The 24,483-nt window shown below is 48.8% G+C and overlaps 1 protein-coding gene across 3 annotated transcripts in view; it reads right to left on the bottom strand.

The window, feature by feature from the left end:
- The window catches only part of PPP2R5D (protein phosphatase 2 regulatory subunit B'delta), a 30,510-nt gene that overhangs the window by 166 nt on the left and 5,861 nt on the right, over positions 1-24,483 (bottom strand). For all 3 annotated transcript variants that reach the window (XM_054063374.1, XM_054063375.1, XM_009562519.2), the window contains 13 exons: positions 21,720-21,948; positions 20,404-20,603; positions 19,915-20,025; positions 18,116-18,208; positions 17,050-17,180; positions 16,604-16,663; positions 15,838-15,946; positions 14,424-14,477; positions 10,812-10,982; positions 8,684-8,811; positions 7,013-7,114; positions 898-970; positions 327-443 (listed from right to left, as the gene is read on the bottom strand). In XM_054063374.1, coding sequence (XP_053919349.1) covers positions 327-443; positions 898-970; positions 7,013-7,114; positions 8,684-8,811; positions 10,812-10,982; positions 14,424-14,477; positions 15,838-15,946; positions 16,604-16,663; positions 17,050-17,180; positions 18,116-18,208; positions 19,915-20,025; positions 20,404-20,603; positions 21,720-21,948 — 1,578 coding nt within the window. The remainder of the gene's footprint in view (positions 1-326; positions 444-897; positions 971-7,012; positions 7,115-8,683; positions 8,812-10,811; positions 10,983-14,423; positions 14,478-15,837; positions 15,947-16,603; positions 16,664-17,049; positions 17,181-18,115; positions 18,209-19,914; positions 20,026-20,403; positions 20,604-21,719; positions 21,949-24,483) is intronic.

Below are 24,483 nucleotides of genomic sequence, written 5' to 3'. Positions count from 1 at the left end.
TAGTAGCAAACCCCTTGGCCTCTCCAGCCTCCCCATTCTCTGACTCCAGCTGCTCTAGGATATGCTGGGTGACACCACAGCGTGCTGCAGAACAGGCTGAGAGCAAACACAGACCAAAAGGACACAGAAAAGTCCCACTTGCACTTTTTCCAGAGCAGGAAGGTTAGATAAAACTCCACTCTTGTGGTTGATCTCTAAGGACCAGGAACATTCACTCTCAGAACACGTGGGAAGAGCCAGTTCTGGCTGCTGGACCCTGGGCTGACTATGCTGATGTCCTGATTTGTCTGAGTGTAACTGCAGAAGGACCCTGATCAGCTACGCACCTGCACAGCCTCTGTCTCCACTGTTTTCTTCAGTAGTTGTATATCTTCTGCAGTTGGGGTCTCCGTTTCCATACAGCAGATAGGAGTCAGCGGTGGAGGCGCATAATACATGGGGTACTGCAGACAACACAGACAAGCTGGGGAGTCAGCACACCATCTGACACCAAGCCTTCTCCCCAGCATCCCAACGCAGCATGGCATGCTTTTTCCAGCTTTCCCATTTGGCGCCCGCAAAGAGAGCAGGAGGTACACAACCAGGAAAGGAGCAACTCCTGCCCATTCCTACCTGTGCCCTCTGAGCCACAGCATGCTGCATGTGCAGACATGGCTGGGAGAGGAGTCCCTGAACACACACATGCTCTCTGTCAGGCATTACTTAAGAGGTCAGTGGTGCACAGGGCTGGGCTGATAAAACACTGAGAGCATCCCAAAGGCACTGGGGTTTGGGAGGGACAGACCAGCAATGCAGCTGTGTGCATGGGACTAAGATCAGGTGCTAGAGCCTACTCTCATGAGAAGAGAACCTCAGCACATTCTCATATCATTCATCCTAAGTCCTGCTGTCACCCACCTGGGGGTTCAGCCGGGCCAACTCCTCTATTTTCTGCCACATTTCTTCTCGTTCCTTCATCCTGAACCTTCCCCTGCAGAGAGAGAGAGTGGAAGAGTGAACTCCTGGGGAAAGCACAGCTTTTGCTCACAGCAAGAGATGGCAGAGAAATGCAGGTGAGAGGAAGAGCTGCTCTGTCCTTCAGAAACTCTTCATTGTTTACAGCTGAGATGTGGCAAAGAAGAGGGGACACACTGCAGCCAGCAGGAGGCTGGCAGGCACATTCCTTGCTCACCTCAGAGCACGGGGTGGCAGCAGTGGCTGCATGGGTGCTTCCTCCTTGGCCTTGTGCTGCAGGAGTGGACCAGAGCGACTGGTTTCTGGAGTAAAGCAACGACACCAGTCTGGATGTCAAACAGTCAGCTGGTGCCCCACAGAGGCAGAAGAACAAACTGCCCTTTCCAATAGAGCTGGGGCTCAACTGCTCACAGTTCCCTCTCTCCGGCCCTAACACCAGCAAGCTGCCCAGTCCCCCAGGTTTGAACATGACACAGATTTTGGCACAAACCTTATGTGACCGTTCAACTGGGCCACCTGTAAATCCCAGAGCAGTGGGATTCCCTACAAACAGAGCTGACCATCCCCCTCTCCTTGTTATTCTTTTCTACATTTCAAACACCTGCACCTAAATATCCACTTTTTTTCTGATTTTAACTAACTATCTGGCTTCCATCCCAGCTCCTGGTCTCTTTATCGCCCTATCTATCTATGCTAAGGAAGGTTTTATACTCTGTAATCACTTCACACTCTCAAAATATATGTAAGAGAGGAGGCTAAAAATGAGAACGAAGCTGCCAGGCATTCAAGCAACCAGAGAACACAGGGTCAAAAAAAACCCCTAACCCCAAGTGAACAACCCACATCTCATTTTCTGTCAGAGCTCTAGAGATCTCTAGAGCGCAGACTGTGACTGGGAGTTAGCACTGACTCTATTCCCCTCCTCTGGATCCTCTTCAGCATCTTAACGTCTTCTCTGTGGTGAGGGGCCCAAAACAGGATTCAAGGTGCAGCCTCGCCAGTGCTGAGTACAGGACATAATTGTGAGTCATTCTGTTCCACGCATCTCTAGAACCACTTCTTTCCTTTCAGACTGTCCAAGCAGTCTGAACAGCATCAGGGAAGCCCTCCATCTCTCTCACTGCACTTCGAGATCCACCAGTGTGCTCAGCACCCATTGTATGCTCAGCTGATTTTGCAAAAGACCAACTTGGAAAGACAATGCCCAGTCTAAGAGCAGCGCTTCTAACAATCTGAAAGCTTTCACCTACAATCGTTCTTTTCAGCCAAACAAGTATTTCCAAAGAATGAAACAAAGCTTCATCTTTATTTTGATGCCTAATTGACTTCACTGTAGCATTACAGTTGTCCAACATCCCCCCACATGGGAAGTTTTCTCCCAACCTCATCAGCCTGGCTTTACCTCTGACAGGAGGACATTTCCACTGCAGTTTATATGAAAGCGTCACTCATTCACCCAAGTCTCTGGAGAATCCTACCTTTCCTGCCTCACGGGACAGTTCCAAAGGCTATGGGAGCAGCACCCTTTGCCCTGTTTTCTACGTGATATGCACCTCATCAGCTCCCTTCATGCCTGACCACATTACATCAGTATGAGAAAGCCATGAGCAGGACATTTGGAAAATTAAGAGCTATATTGGAAAGCATCTTCTCCTTCCCACTGCTGTGGCCTATGCAGAAGGAGGAGAGGTAGCTGCTACTAGTGAAATGTCAGGGTGGGCCCAGGGCATGCAGACACTGCGCTTCCTAAAAGGCAGCGTTCAAGGCCTTCACACTTTTGCAGAGCGTCACGCTCAGGACAAGACACTATTCATCTGCCCTGACTTCCCCATCGTTTTCTGAAGGGCTCGTATAATTCAAACATCTTCAAAATGTCCGGGGAGACGAGTAAGACACAGTCAGACCCTCTGCACTGAACAAGAGAGAGCCTCCTGATATGTCCTCAGAAAAGTCTGTTCCTCCAGGACCAGCAGCTGCACAGCGTGGGGTGCAGCAGTGAGGACAGAGCTGGCATGCCACTTGTAGGGATGGCAACTAATTAAAACATAGAATCATGGAATGGTTTGAGTTGGAACGGACCTTAAAGCCCATTGAGTTCCACCCCCCTGCCATGGGCAGGGACATCTTCCACTGGATCAGGTTGCTCAAAGCCTCAACCAAACTGGCCTCCAACACCTCCAGGGATGGGGCAGCCACACCTTCTCTGGGCAACCCAGGACAGTGCCTCATGACCCTCCTGGCTAACCCTTTTCTGGGGAGGCCTCTTAACATCTGCTTGCAGCCTGTTTACCCAAGAGCTCTCTCCATCTCCCTGTTCCCAATTTACTGGCTTTGTTGACATGTGCAGCCCTTCCCACACACGCTGCTTTCTAGTTCATAGCGTGACTTCTCTAGCAGCTTACAGGAAAAACAGTTTTAGGTCTCTCTTCCTTTTTCTGCCTACTCTATAGAAGCCTCAGCATTTCAGACTCATCAGGCTCACTGAATAAGGACAAGATCCTGTGGAAAAAGCAAGGCACTGCACAGTTAAAGGTCAATCCTGCTTTACAGTGGTCCAGACACCATTCCCACAGGCAGCCTTCAGAATGCTGCTCTACTCTGGAGGTGCTCAACATCACAGCTTCACAGCAGTTTGCTAGGAAAAAAGTTTCTTAGAGCAGGCTACAGGAAAGCTCGGGAGGGGCTCAAGGGAGTGCAAGCACAGGATGAGGAGGAATGGTTTTAAGCTGGAATAGCGGAGATTTAGATAAGATCTTGGGAAGAAATGCTTTCCTGTGAGGGTAGCAAGACCCTGGCACGGGTTGCCCAGGGAAGCTGCGGATGCCCCATCCCTGGAGGTGTTCAAGGCCAGGCTGGATGAGGCTTTGAGCAACCTGATGCAGTAGAAGGTATCCCTGGCTATGGCAGGGGGCGTGGAACTGGAAGGTCCCTTCCAATCCAAACCACTCTATTCCATTTCTGCTTGGTTTAAGTCTTTGTGTTTGAAAAGAAAATGGTGATGGACTGCAATGCCACATGCCTGGGCACGGCCTGCAGTCAGCTCGGCCAGGCAGGCAGCAGGAATGAGCTGCAGATGCATCGTCAAGGGAGGCAGCAGAACCTGCTGCTCACTAGAACAGGTTGCAGCACTCTGCAGAAAGAAGGGTGCGTAGGGCAAGTGCATAAATAGCACTCCAAACTCCGAGGCAGGCTTCTCAGTTATGAAACGGTCTCATTCCACTGGGGAGACACAAAACAATACTTTAACTGCCTGTGAAACATGCTTTTTCTATCCCCATTCATCCCAGCCATGACTTACATTATGACACTCCAGAACATGCAGCCACAGTGTTCAGGGCACACGGATTTGCTTATATTTCCTGGACATTTTAAAGATGTGGATGAAAAAGATGACAGTTTCACAATGAAGCTAAACAAAAAACTCATGCATGCTGCTCTCATAAACCCAGATTTCTAATCCATCTTCCCAGGTGTGGGCTCTTCCCCAGTAGAGAGCAGATATTGAGCAGCTGGAGTGTTCTGAGAAGGGCAGAGCAGGGAAAGGGTCTGGAGAATAAGTCCTGTAAGGAGTATCTGAGGGAACTGGGGCTGTTAGCCTGGAGAGGAGGAGGCTGAGGGCAGACTTCATCGCTCTCTACAGCTACCTGAAAGGAAGTTGTAAGGTGGTGGGTGCTGATCTCTTCTCCCAAATAACAAGGAGTAGGATGACAGGGAATGGCCTCAAGTTGTGCCAGGGGAGGTTTAGATTGGATATTAGGAAAAATGTCTTTACTGACAGCTTGACAAAGCACTGGCACAGGCTGCCCAGGGGAGCAGTGGAGTCTCCACCCCTGGAGGTGTTCAAATACCATGGTGCTTCGGGACATGGTTTAGTAGGTGTGGTGGTGCAGGGCTGACAGCTGGACTGGATGATCTTAGAAGTCTTTTCCGACTTCAATGATTCTACGATTCTCTTTTCCCCCACCATCATCCTACATCTTGCTGAGTCCTGGACCCCTTACCCAACAAACCCCGACATTCTGACTTCTCCTCCTCTAATTTGCTCCCTTTACCCATCCCATTCCTACCATCCATTGATATCAACACCCTCACCACCCATCCCTCCCATCCCAGTTCTCCACTGCACTTCTGTTCCTAAAGTCTCCACCTCCTTCCCAGACGACCTTTGCCCCAGCCTGCTGTCCTACACCACTCCCTTATGCCACCAACTTCCCATTCCAGTTGTTTCCCAGTCTGTCCCTACAGATCTTTTGCAGCCTTCTCTCCCAGCTCTAGAATTCCTTCAGAAGGGAGCCTTTTCCCACCTACCAAGCCAGGAACAGCTGCCAACACTGTGCTAGTGATAGCAGAGTTGAGTCTTCTCATTTTCACTCAGAAAAGCCTCCTTAGCTGGGTCCCTGGAGCAGGGAAATCCCACTTAGCTAAGGAATTGGATCATGCTCACCCTAAGTAAACTCACTGCAGATTCAGCTGCTACAAGACATTTTCACATCCTGCCTACTGAGATTTCAATAGGCATTTCACCAAATTTGGTTATCTAGGAGAGCAAAAGGAATATCCTTGATAAATCCCAACACAAGGATTTCTGAAGCATCATTAGGTAGAGACGCACTAGAGAAAAAAAATCATCTTAACATGAGCAGAAAACAATGCTGCTCTACCCATCCAGTTCTTGGACAGCTCTGAGCTGCTTTGTGACCTTTTCCAGAACAATCCTCCATCAGTCACACAGCAATGCTGGGAACGGGAACCCTCAGCAGATCAGCATGGGTACAAGCTACACCAGTATGAAAAATCCTGATGGAAATATCAGGCAGATTTCATAGGAAATGTGCTGTCACTGTGACAAAATATACGTGCAGATATACTTTGTATGAGATCTTAGGAAGAAATGTTTTCCAGTGAGGGTGGTGAGCCACTGGCACAGGTTGCCCAGAGAAATGGTGGCTGCCCCATCCCTGGAGGTGTTCAAGGCCAGGTTGGATGGGGATTTGAGCAACATGATGCAGTGGAAGGTGCCTCTGCCCATGGCAAGGCGGTTGGAATTGGATGGTCTTTAAAGTTGCTTCCAACCCAAACTGTTTTGCAATTCCATGATTCTACATATGCGGGCTTCACAAATGTCCAATAATGGTGAAAAAAACCCACCCTTGTTTGCTCCCAATTTAGACACTAACAAAACCTTAATTTCTCCACGTGCAGGTTAACCCACCTCCTAACTCTGATTCACATCTCACTTCTCTTACTTATTGCCGTCACACAAAACAACTGTACATATTCCAGAGCTCCCTACTGCCAGCAAACATTAGCCCTGCTCTTCCCACTGCCACCCTTGTGGCAGCCCTGGCTCATCCAGGAATGAGAAGCAGAGTTTTATGTCAATAGGTTGGCAGAAAACAGGCGCAGGGAAAAAACAAACACTTTCTTCTGGCTTACTGAACTGACTCAGCTCAGCGAGTCAAGTCAGCCAAGCATCAAAGCCGGTGCAAGAGAGCAGGAAAAGTGGAGTCTTCTTTCTCTTTACAGCAGTTTCTCCCTCTTTACAGCATCATGGCACATATACTTGCTGAGCTCAGACTTTTTCCCCACCATTTCCTCTTTGAAATTCCAGGTATTATCTCATCTTTACTGGAAAATTGAAAGTGTCCTGTGTCATGAAAGATGCATTATGCCCACTGCAGCAAAGCTCTTCAGAAACCCTTTTCTGAAGCAGCAGGATTCTACTGGTGTCACTACGACATACATGAACTGCTAAATAGTTCCAAGGCAGAGCACAAGCACCTCTGCAAAGCTGTGTATCCTCCGCATTGCCATTCATTTCCACATGATCCAGCAAATTCTGTCCCTATTTTCCAACCTATTTGCTTCAGCAAAAATGAAAGGATTTTTATCAAGGCATATGTTTTGCTTCTTCTCCTCCTGACACACAGTTATTGCTCCGTAATCCTACTTTTTGACACTATCATTCCCCTTCCCCTCTCCCTACTGGCAGCTGTTACAGTACCCCAAGGAAGCTCCAGGATGAGCTCAACCTACTTGGCGAGAACCTCGTACTCACTTCTGCTTCTCTGCCTTGTATTGCTGCGTGCAGTCATCAAAAAGCTTTTGGTTCATCTCCATGAAGAGCTTCAGTGCATTGTAGATCAGCCCATGGATTGTCCTGCAGAGAAGTGAGGAAAGGAGAACAAGTCATGGTCGGATCCTCCAGGTTCTCAGCCCAAGTCAGCACCAGCAGCAACTTGGATACTAGAGCAACGTGACAAAAGATTTTCACACTGTCCTAGCTCGTAGCAAGGAAAACTCACTTTACAAACACTATCACACAAGGAGAAAGAAATGGAGAAGGATGAGAAGATGACTGGGACAGCTCTGCTCTATCATGGTCAGACTACCGAGTGCAAAAATATGCATTGACCCATTTATTTCTTGGAGTTAGAAACTGGAAAGGAAGGATGGTAGGGATCCACTGAAGGCTGTTCTGAAGGGAGCTTTACCTAATCTGGCTTTCATATTACTATTCCACAAAACTGCATTGTCCATTCAGTTCTGGAGTCCTCAGCACAGGAAGGACGTGGATCTGTCAGAGTGAGTCCAGAGGAGCCCATAAAGACCATCTAAGGGCTGCAGCATCTCCCATATGAGGACAGGCCGAGTTTGGCTTGTTCAGCCTAGAGGAGAGAAGGCTCCAGGGAGACCTTATGGCGACCTTCCAGTACTGAAAGGGGGTATAGGAAAGCTGGGGAGGGGCTCCTTATCAGGGAGTGCAAGGACAGGACAAGGGGGAATGGTTTTACGCTGGAAGAGGGGAGATTGAGATGTGAGCTTAAATGTTTTCTGTGAGGGTGGTAAGGCACTGCACAGGTTGCCCAGAGAAGTTGTGGCTGCCCCATCCCTGGAGGTGTCCGAGACTAGATTGGATGAGGCTGTGAGCAACCTGATCCAGTGGGAGGTGTCCCTGCCCATGGCAGGGGGTTGGAACTGCATGATCTTTAAGGTCTCTTCCAACCCAAACCATTTTATGATCCTACAAAGTTATTATTTTGCTTTCTTCCACCCTTTAGAATAGGGGAAGATGACTTTCTTTTCTTGTCTTCTTGTGGTTTTTTTGCTGGAAGATTTCAGGATGATGGCTGTGGACCGAATAGTTTTAGCTACTTTGTTAGAAGGGAGTTTTACAACTTTAATTAACCAGGTAAGGAATCAACTGAAAAGCAGTTGGAAGACATGAAGTTGATGGGACAACCATAAAACAGAATAGGATTGAGGAATCAGACAGGGAGGCCAGTAGCTTGACGTGGGACATTTGCCCAGTTAGTTCTGCTTTCTCCATTCTTCCTATATTCGAGTCAGGCACTGCATTAGCCAAGGTTTCTGGTCAGGGTGAGCAAATGGGTGGTCATTAGTTAAGCAGCAGCCATAAGTCAGCTGGAAAACCTAGTGCACAGCTCGAGGAGATCAGCAGCATTAGTGATACACAGGTATTAAACTCTGGGTAGACTCAACGCCCCCAAGGCAGGTCATTGCAAGCATTCAACCCCTCACAGAAGCAGCTTGCTGTGGTCTGCTGCGACAACTTTCCATGCTGGTATTCCTAACAGCTTCCCTGGCTCGGCAGCAGGTGTAACCAAGCGCCATGCATCCTCGCACTGTAACAGCACGCCCCAAGATCGCCAGTAGGTGAAGCAATCCTGCGTGCATAGGAAGTGCCAGAGCATGCGGAAAGACCTACTTGTTCCAGTGACTCTTGGAGTTCTTGTAGAGTGCTGGAAACATGATCGGGAGAATTTTGGCTGCGTTATCGCTGATCAGGCTCATGATATATTCGTTGTTCCAATAGTACAGCGCTCGCTCTGCCACCTGCAGTGGGAGAGAAAGCCATCCTTGGAGAGGCTCCTTCCAGCAGCACCTGTGGTGCAAAGGGAAACTGTGCAGCACTGAGACCAGAGCTTGCCACCATCCAGCCAAGGAGGAAATGCTTCCCCACAGTGCAGGCAGCGGGGCTGACCTTCGCCAGCTTCTACAAGGCCATTCATCCCTGCTGCCCAGCTTTGTTTTCCTTAGTCTCCACTTCTCCTTTTCCTGGGGAAAACTTCATGTTCCTGACTAGACAAACCTACTGTTGATACACTGACGATGCAACACCCTTCACACAATACTTGAGTACCACCTCAGACCAGCTCCAAGCCTCCTTCGTTTCCTCAGACTGTCCTCTGTGAAGCTCCATTCCGAGTCTTCCCTGACCTTCCCCACAGCAGAGTCTGTGCGGGCTTTGGAGCACGCTTCAGTCACCAGGCCCACACACAGTTCATCCCTCTGATTTAGAAAATAGGGAAAATCTTGGGGCAGCAATCCTGCTCTAGCAAGACAAACAAGCGTAACAAGTTTTCACATAGCGACAGATTCAACCACAACTCTTCATATTTAACCACAAATCTGGGCAATGCAGATCATCAGGCTAATTTCTGCATTTAGCGCCAGCTTGGGAATGGCTTAAAACCCCAGGAAGAGAAACATCCAGTCTCTGGTTTATATTTCAGATGATGGAGAACTCACTGTAGACCCTTAACGTATTGCTCCACATGACTGAACAAAGCGAAACTCGCCTCGTGTTCATTCACCTGGCTTTGGTTTCCAGCTATTAGATCTCGTTAAGCCATTATCTGCTAGACTAACATACAATGCACTTGGAGAAAACTCTGTCCCACCAAGGTGTTCAGACTTGCCAAGAAGTCAATTCCTGTTTTTGCTCAGACAAGCTTCAGACATGAAGACCATTCAGCCTGACTGTTTGGGACACCTTTGGTGTTAATTTTCTTAGGCTGTAAAGTGTTTGACCCTCCTCCAGGTCTTTCAGCCCTGTTTTTCAGAATTTTCAGCAGACGAGGGCAGCTATCAAGTATAGGACGCTTCCCCTCCAGCCTTTACTTTATTCAAGTTCCTTAGCTCCTGATGGTAGCTCCTTCCACACCCAAAGGTCATGTTAGTCCTTCAGTTCCCATCACCACACCAGTAATCCATGTCCAGCTGGTTTCCATCAGGCTCCTCTAGTCCTTTCCAGGAAACACTGGTCTTTTACATACACACATCCTAAACTGACCTCATTTTTGGCTTGTAAATGCATGACTTTGTACCTCTCTGCACCAAAAGCCAGACTGAAGCCAGTCTGCCTCCCTGTGCAGACACACTCACTTCAGGGATGGGCTATGTCACGATTCAACACCCTGCATGTGGGTCAGCCACGAGCTTCACTAGCAAACTGCCTTCTTCCTCGGTGCTCTTCACAGCAATATAAACCAGTGAGCCAAGAACACCTGCTAGGAGCTACTACCAGGTCGTACCATCCTGGACATCTTAAACCCTAAAACCATCAGCCACAGAGAATGTTTTAGCCTGGTCCTACAGCCACCTTTCCTTCAGGGGAAACAAGGAAGAAGCAGACTCTAGTACTTTTTCAGGATATCTCACTCTTTACGACCTACACCAGAACAACACAAAATACCTTCTCTGCACACTTTCTCTGGTTGGTCTCCCTCCGATATTGCCGCCAGCTTGGTTTTACTGCAACAGGTTGACACTGGATGGATCTCCTCTACGTTTGCTACCCAAAACAGGAGATGGCAAAGCACCTCTGCTCCTGCTCAACAGATCCGCTTTATTTTCTCTTTGAATGAGCTTGCTCTGTCTCTGTGGTGAGGATTCTCACCTCCTCCTCATCACGTGTCACCCCAATACTCACCCTGGTCACACCTCCATGTGCCACTAATCCACAAAGACAAGCCCAAAAGCGGTGGTGTCATCCTCACATGCCAAGTAGGTTACAAGCCAGTGCACTATCCCCTCCCTGACCTGCAACCCACCTGGAAGTGTGGGCTGGAGACACATTTGGCCAACTGTCTGAACAAGGGCTCCATAACTTTCACGAACTCGGATGGCTCGATCACGTCCAGGATCTCCTCCAGCTCATTTAAAAACATCACCTCCTTGGGACTGTGAGTTTTTGGCCAGAACTTCAGCAAGCCCACAATCACCTGAGGGGAGAAGGAAGAGAGACAGTGTTAGAGGCTGGAAGTTAATATCAGATGTGAAATAAATTTTTAAGGGTCTGGTCACAAATAGCAGAGGGGAGGGAGTGACAGAAGATACTTTCTTAGAAAGTCATGGTGGTTTATTGGGGAAGAAAGCAGAGAAGAGTCCAAACTCTGCCAAGTTACACGCAAGACAGAGCATGGCCTGGGTTGCTACGATTCTGTACTACAAGTACAAAGCTTGGGAATCCCTTTTTTCCCCCCAAACACAGCTTAACACAGAAGACTTAAACCGGAGTGGGCAGTGGTTGGCAGATAGTGCAGAGCAATGATGGAAAATCAACTAATAAAATTGGAAATGCTACAGAGAGGGTCACCAAGGAATCAGTATTCAAAACACTGCAGAGGCTGAAGACAGGGAGACACCCAATAAATAGTACAATGGTTGGTTTGGGGACAGTGAAAAGGAAGTACCACTTTGCACAAAAGCAACTGTAGGTGTTTAAGGCCAGGCTGTCTGAGGCTTTGAGCAACCTGACGCAGTGGGAGGTGTCCCGGCCCATAGCAGGGGTTTGGAACTGGATGATCTTTAAGGTCCCTTCCAACCCAAAGCATTCTATGATTATGAAGCTCATTCTTACAAGACGTTGTGGAGACTCCCAAGTCCAAACAGGCTCCAAAAGGGAAGAGACAAGTTTTTTTGGAGGTTACACATAAAGGTGATAATTAAATATGACAGTGCAGATGCAATTTCTGGCTGAGTAAACTATTGCTTACAAGATACTGGAAGAATATACAAGGGGAAGGGCTACACCCCACTTGATTATTTATTTTTGATGTTGCTTCCTTCACTACCCATCTGCTTCTAGACACTGTCAAAGGCAGAATCCAGGATCCTGTGCAGCTTCACTCTGTTGGAGCCACTGGTACGGCCTTTATAGAAACACTGACTCTGTGGATTCACACACAGCAGGTGGTAGTTGTTCTTTCTTCTTCAGTAGGCACGGTGGTGTTGGGCTGACGGTTGGACTGGATGAGCTTAGAAGTCTTTTCCAACCTTAATGATTCCATGATTCTATGACCCAAACTCTGTGTGCTTCAGCGACCTGATCCTAAAGTCAGTGCTCCAGAGGAAGTTCAGAGCAGTGGAGGGACAGCAGTGCACAATGCAACAGCAAGATTAGAAACATCTGGGGATTATGTTTCCACCAACTCAAGGCTTGAGAAGCCAGCAGTTTGGTATCCTTGGTGTTTGTCATTATTCAGGTCTGCCATTCAGGCAAGAGTTAGTGTCAGTGACTCAGATGTAATTTCTCCTACAGCTAAGGCGGTGCGAGGTGTGTCAAGTCTGTCTTTGCTATTAGTGAGCACATCTGAGGCCTTGCTCACCTGGCAGTCATTCAGACTGCTGTTAACGCAAGAGGTACCATGTCAAGCCTTGCTGAGCAAGCTTCTGGGAGGCCCACTCAAAGTGAGTGTTGACCTAGTGAGTGATCTGGCCTCCTTCCAGCACTGGTGGCAACATCTCCTGGTGCACTCAGAGCCTTGCTGATGCACAAGCCCTGTAATTCTCCAAAACTCCAATAATTCATCATCTCAAGAGCCTAATCAAAAGCTTCACCAACAGGATCCTTCAACCTTTGCAAGGATGGCCCTGGTGTGCCTGGTTGAGACCCAATACAACACCCACTGAAGGTCATGAAATTAGGTCATCCCGCTGCTTTCCACAAGTGCCAAACCAGACCTGGGTCTCCAACTCACAGGCCACTGACCCATTATCAAGGGAGTCGTGATGAACTATGGAGCTTAACTATTTGAATAAGCTGCAAAAATCAATCCTGGAAATATTGACAGGATTCTGTTTCTCTCTTCTCGCTCACCCTACAGCAAGCGCTTTGGCAGGAGGTGGCTGGGCTGGATGGCAGCCACAGGAAGTACTCAGCATGATCAGGAAGCTACTTAACACAGTTCATTTCAGAGCAGGCTTTTGGGAACACAGGAAATGGAGGACCTACATTCAAAGGAGAAGCTAGGAGGTCTGCTTTAGTACTGCTGGTGTCAGCTGAGGAGCCGGAAAACTGACAACAGCTGACCAGGTTCCACCGAGCACAGGCAGGCTCACCATGAACACACACATTTCAACCACAGAACAGAACGACCTCAGCATTACTCATTAAAATGCTCGCGCTTTCTGGTGCTTCCTGCTGCAGTGACACAAGCACGCGTTCTTTGGCCATCTGCTGTTTTGAGGCTGTGAAGCTCAGCTCTGTAGAAGACATTTCCTGGCCTGTAGTGGGTGGAGAAACACTTGTCTCCTGCTTTCACACTCTGCCAAGCCGGCATATAGCCCCGTGTAACACTGCAGGTTGGCGCAGCCAGTAACTGGAATATGTGAGGTCCCCATCTTCACTGCTCACACGTTTTAGAACCTGCTGTTTCCCAGCACTACATCCTGAAGGCATCCACAATGTGACTTAGCGCTGTAGAGGTACCAAACTGATGCTAGAGTAGAAAGGAACAGTGGCTTGCCTAAGTAGACTTTTGGGTCACAGAATCATAGAATGTCCCGAGTTGGAAAGTACCCACAAAGATCATTAAGTCTAACTCCTGTCTCTGCACAGGACAATCCCAACATTTGCACTCTGTGTCCAAGGGCATTGTCCAAATGCTTCTGGTATACTGTCAGGCTTGGCACCATGACTGCTTCCCTGGGAAGGCTGTTCCAGTGCTCCACCACCCCCTGAGCAAAGAACCTTTTCCTAAGGTCCAATCTAACCCTCCCCTGGCACAACTTCCTGCCATTCCATCAGGTCCAGAGAGGAGATCAGTGTCTACTCCTCCTCCTCTTGTAAGGAAGCTGCAGACTGTGATGAGGTCTCCCCTCAGTCTTCTCCAGGCTGAACAGAACAAGTGACTTCAGCTGCTCCTCATGCAGCCTCCCCTTTAAACCCTTCATCAACTTCGTGTCTTCCTCTGGACACTCTCCAGTAGCTTTAGATCCCGTTCCAGGATCCTGCTCCTCAACCCCACAGTTTTTTCAGCCATTCCCAGCAGTCCGTAGTGAACTTTTACTATCCCAGGGCCCCAACGAGCTCACACTGGTTCCATCAGACTTCAGATGGCCACGTGTTCTCTCTCTGCAGCACCTGTTACTAGCTGAAAGCCTCGCCCTGAAAGTACACCTTAGCATAGTGTTTCTTCTGCTACAGCAAAATCCAAAGCACAATGGAAGACTGGAACCCACAGGTCCTGAAGCTTTCAGGAGAGAATGCTAAAGACTTGCACATGAGTGGCACAGCCCCTGCTGCCCACAGGGTACCAGGCAAACCCAGTAAACAATCCAATAGACTCCCAGCCTCTTCAGTCTTTTTTTTAGCCTTGCTGTAAAGCTGTGAAACTTTTTGGAACTTGAATGACACACAGAGGGTAAGTAAGGTTACTCACGGGCTCTGTCAAGCTGCTGTCTTTCTCCAGGAACTGTACAACACAGTATGCCAACTGCAGGAAAAAAAAACAAGGCAGGATTAGAGCTTCCTCAAATGCACCTGAGATTAAAATGCCACCACTACCCTAGGCTGGAAGCAACATTATGCCCTCCACAGTGTGTGATGAGCAGACAGTTGCAGCTGCAAATGAATCCAGTTCTGATAAGAAGTGAAGGCTCTAAGACCAAGCAGGCAGTGTGTGGGAATACAATGGAAGATTGGCAAAGAGAACGCTCAAGTGACCTTACAGCTGGGACATAGAAACGCACACACATTGTACTAATTGTTGTTTAGCCTTGTGTATTTAACAAGCAGAGCTCTTATGTTTAGACAACACAGGCCTGTGAAAATGGAGGCCTTATAATGTGTTGAGATTCCAGCTCTGGTGGGAGAGAGATCAAAAAAACTTGACTCTCTTTGATAAGCAGGGGAAGAAGCAGCAGTCTGCACTCACACTTTCATGCTTGCTAGCAAGGCCTGAGCTCTGTGGTGCCTGCATTCTCCCACTTGCGTTTTCATCGCTGTCAAGGTATTGTTCAGAGTCATCCCAGATCATAAGCAAGGACCAATCTCTGCAATGCCTACATCCCTGGTTGCATTTCCTCTGGCTGGATGCTCATCTTGGAGTTGCCTTGCATTGGGAGGTAACGGGAAGAAATTTATTCTTTTCATTTTACCCATGACTTTGTGATTGTTCCTGTGCTCTGCCTGCATTTGGCTCACACACAGGGCCTGAGCTGAGGACATTTGTGCAGCCCAAAGGATAAAATTTGAGCCACCTAGAGCATCCCACAGCTCACATATTCAAATCCATGCACATGGGAAGGAACAAATCTGACTATCCCAAAGTCCTGCTCCACAAAAACAGTGCCCAGACTTTTTCACTTCCTTGCCTGAGTCCTGATATTCTCTACTCTTCTACTATGTATTTTAAACAGCAAGAAATTAATCTCTGCACCAGCCTAACAGCCCAGCACAGATTTCTCTGCATATCTCAGTGGTGACTAAGAGCTGACACACCACATGCAAAGCCCGATGACTGCAGCTTGGAATTTCACCTCTGTGGTTTCAGCAGGGCCCCAAGATTTCACAAACTTCCAGCACAGAAAGGCAATGCAGGCCACAGAGTTAAGTCAGCAGGAAGCGGCAGGATACCCTCCAGTCAGCCAGAGGCAAAACCCACACACGTATAGGCCCAGACACCACAAGGCTGGGACAAAGAGCTACAGTGAGGGATTAGCGCAGTGCCCAAACCACCTCACAAGAACTTTGTGCAACACAGTAACGCAGCCCAGTGAATAGCTACAAGCAATCCTAAACAACAGCTTTCACAAGAATCACGTTCTGTCCTGGGAACTCTGAACACTTCTCACCTGCGGGTGGTAGACGCTGAGAGACTTCACCTTGTGCAGGGGTAACAAGACTCTGATGAGGAACATCTTATGCTCTTCCTTCAGAGGCAACGCAAACCCATTGATTATGCTGAAAAGAAACAAAGAGTCTCGTTAACATCTTTAACCAGCAGAACTACAGGATCTCTCATCTCAAAAGAACAGAACCAGTGGCTTGCCCTAGCTCTCGTTAGTCACCTGAGTAAGCACCCACCAGAAGAAGCGTGGTCGCTGGGGCCCAACTATGCTCAGCGAGAGTGTTTCCTCAGCAGACACAGCTGGGAAACACTTTTGACAAGGCCTGGGCTCTGCTGTCCTATGCCAGGCTGAGACACACACACTTAAACAAAACCTCTGGGGAAGGCCAGAAGAGGCAGCCCAGTCCTTAAGGCTGGTACTTTAAGGAACACAGGGATGGCAGCCTAAGAGCGTCCACAAACAGAGGAGCAGTTTAAGCTGTGGAGAAGGCTGCCCACTGCTAGGATTTCTCAGGGCTGCGAGGAACTCTTTTACTGTCTGCTGAGGCAAGACAGCAAGTGTGACTGGACTCAAACTCAAAGAAGCTACCATTGCATTTATCAGCAGGCTGGAAAGTACTTTCTTTGTGTGCTCCATCAGACTGAGATCCTCTGGATGAGAAGGCTCCTGCAAGAACTGCTGAAGGAGGGCACTGCGAGTTCATGCAGCACACTGGGCTGGGAGATCTCACTCATCACAGGTCCTCTGGGACTTCTGAAAGTGCTCTTACCTTCCCAGGATCTCCAGCAGCTCTGCAATCCCATTGTGGTGCTCTGTTTCATAGATGAACCTAAAGAGAAGAGAAAAGAGGTCATTGCCAAACACTGGGTACAGTTAAATAACCAAAAGGAAGGAAAAATACTGGAGATGAGGAGTATTCTAGCAAATAAGAGAACTCCAAGATGACAGGGCAAGATGTAAGAGATACAAGCAAATAAGTGGCCCCCAGATCAGCTAAAACTCACAGGTCTCATCACTTGCTATGCACTGAAGAGAGTGCTATCACATCCATACTGCTCTTATCAACAGCTGAATGCTATGCCTACCAAAGCAGTGAAATATAATTGAGTCACTTAGCAATCACAGCCTGGAACAAAAAGAACCACACAGTCCAGTGTCCCAGATTTCTCTCACTGGATTGTCCCACTAGGCCAGTGGCACTAAGAAACACCTCACCTGTAAAATATATTGTTAATCTGCCGCCTCACATATGCTCGCAGACCCAGGAACTTCCCGTAGATCCTGTGCAGAATAGTCTTTAGGAAGTCTCGCTCTCTTGGGTCTTCACTGTCAAACAGATCCAGCAGCTATGGGGAGAGAAATTCAGTTGGTCTCTGCATACTGCCTGTCTGGACAAAGCTATCAGCAGCACCAGGCACTGGTCCTGCTCCACAAAAGTGGCTCTTTCAGTTGAGCGATGCCTTCAGCACCCTCAGCACAGTGGTTGCTTCCTTGAAACATGCAGCTTCCTAGTTACAAGCTAGAACCATCAGCACTTCCTTTGTCTTTGGAAGCACAGTGATGGCCTGCATACTCTACAAAGCCACTTTCTCAGATTTCCCCCACAAGGTCCCCAGTGACCCTCTCCACGGATGAGCTCCGATCTGAGGGATGAGTTCCAGGGATTACAGCTCACACACACTCTTGCCCCACACAGAAAATTCCAGCTGCTCATTCAAGACTAGACAAAGGGAAATAGAAACCCCACCTCATCAAGCACCTGCTCACAAAGCTGGAGCATCTGTGGAACACCTGGACTGAAATCATAGAATTATGGAATGGTTTGGGTTGGAAGGAACCTTAAAGATCATCCAGTTCCACCCCCCTGCCACAGGCAGGGACAACTCCCACTGGATCAGGTTGCTCAAAGCCTCATCCAACCTGGCCTTGAACACCTCCAGGGATGGGGCAGCCATGGCTTCTCTGGGCAACTTGGGCCAGTGCCTCGCCACCCTCACAGCAAAATCTTTTTTCCCAAGATCTCATCTAAATCCCCTCTCTAAAGCTTAAAACCATTCCCCTTCATCCTATCTCTGCACTTCCTGACAAAGAGCTCCTCCCCAGATTTCCTAAAACCCCTTTCAGTACCGGAGGGCTGCTCTAAGGTCTTCCTGGAGCCTTCTCTGCCCTAGGCTGAATAACCCCAACTCTTCTCAGCCTGTCCTCATATGGAAAGTGCTACAAATCTGCTGCATGTCCTTTGTAAAGGTGGTGCACAGTTGCAGAGGCAATGATTACTTACAGATAGTACAAACTTCTGGTCAATGTATTTCTTGGCTACATTTGGTTGAAAGTCAGGCGATTCCAGGAACCGGAGGAAGAACTCATACACAAGCTATGGGGGGAGAAGGAGAGGTCACTTAGAAATGCTCCCTGTCCCCTCATCAGTCTTTTACTGCAGATTTCAAATGTTTTCCTTCTCCTTAAGGATTCAGAGAAAGGCTGGGAAGCCTGAATGGGAGCACAAAGCACAGCAACCTGTGTTTTCCCACCCAGTGGGATCAATTTAGCTGCCCCTGTTCTGATGGGCAGCAGGCCAGTGGCACATAACTGCTCAAGATCTCATCACCTCAGGTCCCACCAAAGGCAACAGCTACCTACTCAGATGAAGACACTAGGCCTGGGAAAATCTTCTTCCACCTTCATCTTGCATTTCTACAGAGAACAGAAACTTTCAGAGGAGATGACAAAGGCTCAGGCTTCACTGGAAGCCCTTGAGACACATCAGGGAAGTACGGAGAAGAAAAGAAATGAAACAGACCCAAGGAAAACATGTTGTGTTCTCTGCCTCCTGAGGAATGACTGCAGACGGGCTTGGCCCCACTAAGCCACACAAGCTGCATGCTTTGCCACACTTGGATGGCAAAGGACAGTTTGCTTTAAGAAGGCTGTCAGTGCCAAAACAGCAACTTCTGGTCCTGCTGTCCTCCTAGGAGGATGAGCCCATTCCAGGGCTGGCCCTGCCTAGTGCTCTGAGGAGCCACTAGACCAAACAAGAGTCTTACATCCTAAAGGTCTGACTGAGGTGATGACCAAAAATCTCAGCACGCGCTTGCCACAAATCCATGCTGGCTGCTGCAGATTTAACTCTGAAAAACAAATGCTTCCTGGCATTCACAGCACTCTGGTACTGAGGACACGCCATTTCCATCGATACTTGCATCTCTGTGTCAACCTCAGCAGTGAGAAGTGATGAACCACTTCTGCAGAACTGCACTTTATCTCCTCTCCGTATTTTCAGCTTTGTTCTGCAGTGCCTGGCTCTTGTTGTGCCATTGTCTGCTTGACAACACGTCCCTTTGCTGAGGAGACCCCCACAAGTCCAGACCCTGGCTTCTACTGCTCTGCGAAACCAAACTCATCAGTTGCCTTCATAACCGTTTTCACTTAGTTTGTCTCAAAGCCTATTTCCCAGGACACATAGCCTAACAAAAGCATTCTTGGCTCCCTTCCCCTCTTCCTCTCCTCCAGTTCCCTTTATTTTCTAGTCAAACGTTTAACAGTTAACACAACTGAATTACATCCAGCACTCAGGAGATACATTGGCAGGTGCCAGCACAGCCTCTGCTTTGGCACCAAGGAGTCCTCTTCCTGCTTGTACATCCCAGGAAGCTGGGCGAGGAGAGGAGTGTCAAAGCAGATACGAGTGCTCCCTCCAACACTGCTGAAGCTCAGATGATGAGGGCTCCTAAGTCTTCAGGAGGGACATAAACACTGCTGGGAATTGCATCGCCAATATGGCACAACTCCCTTACTCCCAGTGAAGTGTTCACTCCCAGCCTCAGGGCCATGTGGGACTACAGCCATCTGCAGGTGAATGTTGTCCATAGCCACCAGCCCGTTTCCAGGACACCTCTGCTGCCTGCATTGCCTACAAGCCACCTCTGACCCATGTGTGGCAGGTCTGGTCTTTCTCTGCCCCTACACTAGCAACCCTCGGAGGCTGGAGAAGTAGCCACCAGCAGGGCTGGTGGGAGCCAGCACTACATGGACTCTCAACTTCCAGGAGATAAATTCCATATTCCCCCAGCTCCTCCTCACCTGAAGGTGTGGCCAGGCAGCCTCTAATGTAGGCTCATCCTCCTCAGGGTCAAATTCCGCGCCTGTGGGATTGGATGATGGCGGGAGTGTCCGGAAGAGGTTCACTGAAAACTGAAATGAGTGAAAAGGAGGATGAATGAAATCCCCGCACTTCACAATGGTCTTCCCCGTAGCAAACACTTCACTGCAGGGCAATATATCATGATTTGCCATAGCTGTGCCCACAAACAGATCCCCCATCAGAGGCTGCATGGTTACAGCCTGCACATGAAGTCCACTTGTTTGAGACAAGAGCTTCCACCTCTCCCTACACCAGGCACTGTCACCCTCCCACTCTTACTCTCTTTCTGCAGGTGGGCATATAATAAGGAATAGATAGGACCAGGGTCACACTCCTCTCTCATAAATCCTGACTCCCTCCTCCCTGCCATGTTTCTGAACAATCCCCATTTCTTTGGCACAAAAGCATGTTCTGGCCCCGTGCCCTACCATGATAACAGCTTCGGGATAGATGGCCTCGGTGACAACATCACGGTTATGTGTGATATATTCCACCATCTCGTTGAGACCTGCTCGCTTCACCTCCTTGAACTTCAGGTCACTGAGGGGGTCAGAGATGAAGTCAAAAAGCACGCAGCACTGCCGCAGCTTTTGGATGAAAAGCTCTTCTCGTTCATGTGGAGGAGCATCTGTCAGAGAAAGCATGGACATCTGTCCTTGGAGATAGGCAGAACATCATCTTGGTTTGCCCAGGGACCACTATGGTTTGTTCCCTTTCCTGCATTCCCCCTCCCCATCATAGCCCCCCTTGAGCTGGTGGAAGGAAGAGGAGAGGATAAGGACACTGGAAGCAGAGAGATTGCAAGACCTCTGGAACAACTATTCCATTAGGCAATTTAAAACAGGATAGTGGTTTCTGATCAGATAAGCATTGATCCCTTCCCAGTACGAGGAAATGACTTACCAAGCTGCCACCACAGCCCAATGCCAGCCAGGCCCTGCACCCTGTGGTCAAAGGGAGCTGGGCAGAGCACATGAGAGCAAACATTCCTCCCAGGGACCAGCCTGAGAACGTGGACATGGTGGCACCAAGCCCTGTATTAACAGCACTCTCCTTGATATGTTGCCACTGGAAACTACGCCACTGCTAAGGCAAATCAGGCAAACTCCCCTCTTGCTTGCAGAACGGCTGCTGAGCTGCAAGGCAGTTGCCTCTCCTGAAAGGATTGCCTGTTTCTGTGAGCAACGTCATCAACAGGGCTGGCTGAGTGACTGCTGAAAATGCTTTCTCCTTGTCTGCACTTCAGTCATATTTAATTGCACCATTATGCAGACTAACGGCTAATGCTGGGTAATTGCCCTAATGTGGACAAGTTCAATAGCACTGCCATAATTTGCAATGGAAACACAAGGAGGCGGCGGTGGCCTGGTCCTCTCCCAGAAGAGGCAACTGTAGAAACCAAATGCAGCCTGCACCAAGGTCTCTGCAAGTCACCTTTCTGCACAACCTGCTGAAGAATCTGAGCCAACCTTAAGCACATAAAAGCACAGGGGTTTAAATCAGTTCAGGGAAAGGGAAGTACTGAAGTTTACGTTGTGTATCCTCCTTTGCTTTTAGGCTATCCATCAATTCTCAACTTGCTGCCAAGCCAAGCACATCCCAGCGCCATTCCTGCTGCACTGCTGGTAGGAGGTCAGCAGGACACTGCCAGGGGCACTCTGGGAAGAGCTCTTACCCCACCATGCTCTGCCCAGAGAAGGTACAGCCTGTCATGCAGCTCATCCTCACCCCGGAGCTTCTTTACCTTTAAGGGCCGGGAGCTTTTGTAGTTCTCGGTTTTTGCTCAGATTGAAGCGAGAGGAGCTGTGCCTGCGCTCCTTCTTCACAATCTGGGGTCCCCCCGAGTATTTAATCTTATTCAGCTGGGTTGGGGGGGGAGCACTGTTACTGGGCCGCTTATTTGAAGTTGTCTGCTGTTGCTGCTGTTGCTGCTGTGGCGGCGGCTGCTGTGGCTGCTGCTGAGGCTGCTGGGCCTGAGGAGAGAGAAGAGAATAAAACAACTCATAACCTTTTACCTAGAAGCCTCACAAGCAATCAGATACGATCAGCATCTTGGGCTGAAGACATCAGGCATGTTTTTCAGTGTTGCACTTGCAGTTCAGTGCATCCTTCCTATTCCTGCAGGGCTCTGGAGCTGCTGGTTGCATTTCCAGTGTATCTGCAAAGTCAACACCAGTTTTACTTACATCTGCAAGGTACCAAAGACACCAGAGCCTCTCGGTGCTAGGGATATGGAAAGCAAAGCCACATCTTGCAACAAGTTACAAGAGTTTGCTGACAAAAAAATTAACAGAAATAAGAATTTTCCATGATTCAAACAGAAATCTCAGTGTGCTGCTGCCTCTGATTACAGCACAATGCAGCAAACAAATGTCGAAAACTAGCAGGTTGCTTCCATATCCTCACGCAGGGAACCACCTGGGAAAAAGCTAAGCAGGGTGTAGCACAGTGCAGACATGATGGCCCTGGAAAGGCAATAATGAAGAGCACCAAAATCACTGCTGTATCCATAGACCAGGAGCTGCTGGTCTACAAACCATGCTGGCCATACCCAAACCTTAGGTCTCACACTCTGGGCTTTCCCAGCCAATCCTGGCTGCTCCTTCAGCACTGTATCTCAGCCTCACTGCTGTTCAGATGTGTCCTGTCGATTTGCTTTTCCCACATCCCCCCTTACAGCCACACTTTGCCCACACTTCCCTGCAGCAGATACCCTCTCTACTTTGAGCTTGTCAAAGAGCACTCAAAGAGGCACTTTCTTATTTTTAGCAGGTGACCAGAAACTCAAGCCAGTGTTTACTCAGCTCAGCTCTGTTCTGACCTTGCTAAAGCTCTGGTGGTTCAAGTCCCACTTGGGCCATAATGGCTTAATAATGACCCTAGAACATCACATTGACCAAATTCATGGAAAACTTCTTATCATAGAATCACAGAATGGTTTGGGTTGGAAGGGACTTTAACCAATCCCCCTACCATGGGCAGGGACACCTTCCACTGCATCAGGTCACTCAAAGCCTCACCCAGCCTGGCCTTGAACTGGTGCACCCATGATTTCTCTGGGGAACCTGTGCCAGTGCCTCACAACCCACATAGGAAAACATTTCTTCCTAACATTGCATCTAAATCTTCCCTCTTAAAAACATCCCCCTTGTCCTATACCTGAACTTCCTGATCAGGAGCCCCTTCCCAGCTTTCTTGAAGTCCACTTTAAGTACTGGAAGGCTGCCCTAAGGTCTCCCCAGAGTCTTCTCCTCTCCAGGCTGAACAACTCCAACTCTCTCAGCCTGCCCATGTGTGGGAGGTGCTCCAGCCTTTGGATCATCTTTGTGGCTCCTCCGGACTCGCTCTAACAGATCCATGTCCTTCCTGTGCTGAGGACTCCAGAAATGAATGCAGGGCTTCAGGTGAGGTCTCACGAGAGTGAAAGAGGGCCACATCCAGCCAGGCAGCCTATAGCATTGAGCTCAGTTGGAGACAGCATTCTACTCTGGTGCTGCTGCATAAGCCCAGCAATGTTCCTTTCCTCAGCTCTGCCACGTCCTTCCCACCGGCTCATAAAGCCAAAGAGCTGCAGGGTGAACCTTGTAGGACGCAACAGGAATAGCACAATGGATGGGGAGCAGAAGTAGGTGAAATCTTTGGATGTCACCCTCTTTTTCCTGCATAAACCCCCAGCTACCGGATACGGCACAGTGGTAAAAACACACACCTCCATGGAACACAGACCAGCAGGACCTTGAGAAAAGCCATCAACAGTGTCAGAAGGCAGAAAAAATAGGAATAGGGACAGCTGCCTACAAGGGGACACTGCTCTACCAATTAGGACCTGTAAAGCAAGTGCAAAGACTTCGGGTGAAAAACAGCACCCAAGATGAAACACCAATTGTTTTTTCAAGCCATTGCTTTGAATTAGGAATCAGAAATATTTTGGTTCTGAGCTGGCTCTGCTGGAAGAAAATCTTCAGTAGTTCTGTTTCAAGCTCAGCTCCAAGCCAAGGTCAGGGGAGACAACAACAAGATTTGAACTCTCTTCAGTTTAGATTTGGTCTGATTCCTTTCGTGGAGCAGCACTGTCCCATGATAAGAGGAAGAAGCAAGATAAGCTTGTGACCAAAACAGCCACGTCTGCCAGACAGCGCAGGCTCAGACTTCAAATTGGAGACAAATTATGCTGAACAGTGGACCCTCCTCAGTTAAGTCAGCCTGAGTCCTTGCCTGCAGCTTTCCGAGACCGTGAAGTTCATTCTTCACCCTAAATATTTGGGTATCAGTGCAGCATGAGCCACTCAGATGTTGTTCAGATGCTTCCGGGAAGGCTGCATCACTCTCCTTCCACAGGGAAGAAGGGCAAAATCTGAGCGCTGAGCCACCGAGGAGAAAATATGGTACAGAGAGAAATAAAAGATGCATCAGCAGCCTCATAGGTAGCACTGAGGGAAGCAGGACACAGGGGTCCTCCTGGCTGACAGGATATGCCAGCACACTCTCCACCACCCAGAAACGCTTTG

This window comes from Cuculus canorus, chromosome 3 (genome assembly GCF_017976375.1).
Source record: "Cuculus canorus isolate bCucCan1 chromosome 3, bCucCan1.pri, whole genome shotgun sequence".
NCBI classification, from domain to species: Eukaryota; Metazoa; Chordata; class Aves; order Cuculiformes; family Cuculidae; genus Cuculus; species Cuculus canorus.
This window is presented reverse-complemented; position numbering and strand designations above follow the sequence as displayed.